Source organism: Bufo bufo, chromosome 4 (genome assembly GCF_905171765.1).
Source record: "Bufo bufo chromosome 4, aBufBuf1.1, whole genome shotgun sequence".
Lineage (NCBI taxonomy): Eukaryota > Metazoa > Chordata > Amphibia > Anura > Bufonidae > Bufo > Bufo bufo.
Window position 1 is genome coordinate 248,448,287 of NC_053392.1, and position 4,123 is coordinate 248,452,409.

General features: G+C 40.5%; 1 protein-coding gene across 1 annotated transcript; it reads right to left on the minus strand.

Moving 5' to 3' along the window:
* Positions 1 to 224: 224 nt before the first annotated feature.
* On the minus strand, positions 225 to 1,811 carry LOC120999146 (posterior protein-like). Its single transcript, XM_040430018.1, has one exon. It carries the CDS (start codon positions 1,809 to 1,811, stop codon positions 225 to 227), a length of 1,587 nt encoding a protein of 528 aa, XP_040285952.1.
* Between the last annotated feature and the right edge of the window lie 2,312 nt (positions 1,812 to 4,123).

Sequence of the window (4,123 nt, forward strand, 5' to 3'; positions counted from 1 at the left end):
TCTAACTAATGCTTAACTAAATGTAGTCAGTACCACTCCACCTAAAACCTGTGAACAAAGCAAAAACATTAGTCTTAAGCCAGCTTGACTAAGCTGCCTTTAGTGGCTCCTGAAAAAGAAACACAAAGACAATTATTACACACAATTATTATTACAGTCAAATCCTTATTCTCTAAGCCTTGTCCTGTTATCTGTATGGCTAGAATTTAAGTCCCATATTCTTCCTAAACTAAGCAGGCATTGCTCACAAAGTTTGCCATATTTTTTATGAAAAATGGTAATGCTATTTGGGACCAACTGCATACCAGCCAAAATGGAAGATTAGTCCAGGGTGCAAACATTGGTATGCTCGTCCCCCATGGCTGTTGGCTATTCGGAGGGGGGCGGCCATTATTATCTGTAATCTCCTCCTTTTGCCCCTCAGCATTTCCAGACTCCCCAAGGCTGTTATCCATTACATCAGGCTCCTGTGGTATGCTTTCCTTGTCCTGGGTGGATATACCTTTATCATCCGGTATCAGGCTGAAAATATCGGGGGTTCGACAAAATCTCTGAATGTGCCCTGGTCTGTGACATTTGTAACACCTGATGAATTTCTTCCTTCTTGTACCTCTGCTCACTACTGATATATCTGCATCTGATCTATAACCATCACTGGATTCTTCACACCAGTCTCTAAGTATATTGATAAAGCTCTGGTATGAATTGGCATTTCTGAGGGCAATCCTATTAGGATAGTTCACATAACATATATTGGCCATTGAGTATATGAAGCCTGAATCATCAGCAGACATATCAGGACAGTTATACACACTTTTGTACAGTGAAAGATATTGGTTACAGAACAATATAGGGTCATCTCCTCTTCTAAATCTCATTCTTTGTAACGCATTTATCCCTCTATCATCGCGACTCTTTAACACACGCTGCAGTTCTTTCATCCTTCCCTCTGCATCTAAGTTGTCATTCTCATATGCAGATACCTGGGATGCTAGAGGTGCTGGTACCCAAGCCCTTAGAAGAGAGCATGCATCTTTATCAGTCAAAGTGTACTTCTGTACAATAGCCTCAAATTTATTAGACAGGCACACGGGTGACTCCAGTGTATTAAACTCACCCAGAATCTGGCACAATGTAAGTTTTTCATTAATTGTGAGTACACTAGTGCCCTCCCCTAAATATCCAGGAGCATTTGCTATTGCCACCTCATTGGATGTATTCACATCAGTGACAATACAGATATTGGCTGATGGACACTTTTTCTTCCGTTCATTGAGGGATAATATCCATTGCTCCTTTCTAAGTAGCTGGGAGTTTGCATCTTCCAATTTCCTCTCCAAAGACATTACCAATTCCTCCATATGAGATAATTTTAGTTGCAATGAACCAACAAGCCTACTCTTCATATCAAAGTTTGCATTGCATTGTTCCAATTGTTCTTGCAACTCACAATTTCTTTCGGATAAATTGCACACAGTAGCCCTCAAGTCATCCATTTCAACACTGGAGGCAGTTGCAATGCTACTAAGATTATCTCCAATTTTCTCTATCTGCTCTCCAAGATGACTCCTTTCTGCTCTCCATTGCTCCCCCATTTGCTCAGAAATTTCTGTGATTCTGAGCAATACCGCAATTTCGTTAGCCAATTTCTGTTTGTTACCTTTCTTTGTAAGTGGTCTACTCTGCAGCTTGTCATTATGTTGCTGACACTGAGACAACAACGCATTAACTTGACTCTTAAGAGGTTCATCTGCACATGAATGATATTTGGCAGAGGCATATTTCTTAACATAACTATAGGCCAGTTCCATTTCACCAATGTACACTCAACACAAGATACAACTATTAAAATAAAAGCTATTGTACTGCCAATACACACTCGCAAGTGAACAAGACAAAGAACCAAACTTTTCAGTGTTCCCACAATGTCTTTACATACATGCACACACTTAGTCTGAACTCAAGTCAAGATTCCAAACAAGCACAAATTGTTCCTCTACAGGGAATCCACACTTTCCTCTGCTTTAACGCTCATTAACATACAGCATTCAATACTTTATCCACTATTACAACTCCACATACACTCAAGGACAACAAACAATTAGAACTTTTGCATATCCAATGAATAACTCACCACACTTTCAATCCTTCTACGAAGTCCAAAATCCAGCTGACTTCACCACGGAATCTGTGCAAAAGGTCTGGTCTGTTCTTTCAGCAATTTGAATTAGAGCAATTCCGTCTTATAGGTTCTATGTGGATTTAGGAATTTCCACAGTCTTTCTGGGGTGCCAAATGTAGAATGTATTTTTGCTTTACGGGTGCCTTAAATTACTGAAGAACAACTGTATCTTAAGTCAGTGTTGGATTTATTTACAAATAGGGATATACCTACATTCTAAATATAATTAAGGGAATGGGAGAGGGGGTTGGAGGGGGTCAGGATCCTTGAGCTGGCTACACCATTCTCTCTCTCAGTCACACATGCCATGGGCTTTTCTCTGTACTCAGAACACTCCTCTCCAGCAGGTCTCAGCGAATCACATTCCTAATTGTAGAGTCCAGGAAGACTTGTCTTGTCCCAGAGGTCACCATTGTTCCTATTTGTAAGCTAGGTTATTGCAGGTAATTACACAGGAAGAAAGTTATATCATATACCCCTGCCATATCCCAGCATGTATGTCCTTGCTGACACAGGTGTGGGCAGTAAATACCAGCAGGGGGGTCGGGCTTTCCCCAGGATGCGACAGTCCTGGCAGATCTTCCTTTCATCAGTGTCCTGCCCCAAGAACCCTTTGATGGTCCTCATTTGCATATCAAGCAGACCAGGGCGGATTCAGTTCCAGATATCAAGGAACATCTTTGCATCAATGCTGTATCATAGATGTCAATTTTATCGGTTCCAACAAGAGTATTCAATTCTTCCCTGTGTCTATTGATTGTTGATACCGAGTAAGCGTTTGGGTCAATAGGACCTTCTTGAAACTTACATCGTCTCAGATTGGTCTGGGTTGTCACATGAGAGAGTGGATTATGGCACTTTTTCATCACCAGACAGCTCAGGTTACAGTGAATGGAGCCCTCTCTGTGCAAATTTCTATTCATACTAGAACAAGACAGCGCTACCTCCTATCTCCATTCCTTTATGTATTAGTAATGGCTAATGATCTCAGACAAAACCAGTCCATTTAAGGGATTAAAGTGGGGGAGGAGGAACATCCTTGTTTATATTTCATCGCCCAGAGTAGATCTCCCCATAATAATGTAAGAGTTTAAAAGGTAAAGTAGGGTTAGTAATTCTAAAATTAATATTCAACAGTTTGAGTTGCTGGGGAAGTTCAGCATTTGAGAGAGGCTTTCCCTTTCCGTTGAAAGGATTTCTCTATTAAATATCTGGGCATTCATCTACTGACTATGCAAGTGTTTACTCTAAACTGTAATTCCTGATTAACTCTCAGGAATCAGATCTCCAAAGATGGTCTTTGCTCACACTCTCTTGCTTTGGGAGTGCCAATGTTATAAAAATGGACACTTTGCCCAAACTATCATTTATTTCAAACCCTACCAATACCTATCCCCAGACCATTTTTTTGTAGACTGTGGAAATTAGTCACTTTATTCGTTTGGAAAATTGCTAGGGATTTATCGCTCTCCCCCCTTTCCTACAAACCCTATATTCCTCCTGGATTAAGTTTGCCCATACATTATGCTTGATCTCCTCTCCAGGTCCCCTCACTCCACTGAACCCAAACCCATGCCCTCCCTATAGCTACTTCTGGTTTTTCTATACTTAATTTTAAGCTGGATCCTATTCCCAGGGTGAAGGACGTGTTCAAGGTTTCTGAGCTGTGGACATTGATGGATTTATTGGAATTGTGATAATAATGCATAAAAAAAGAGCATGGTTTCAATACTTTTGCCTACAGGGGTTTACATCCAAAGTCTAGCCTTTGTATGCCTATTTTACCTTTTCCATACCTCTGTTTTTCAGCTGCACCTCCGACACATACTATCTCTCTTTTATAAAAAAAAAAAAAAAAAGGATGCTACAGGAAGAGGTGGAGAACTCTAAACCAGGATTCATTGCTTCTTCGAAGAATAAATTTGGCAGCACATTTACCCA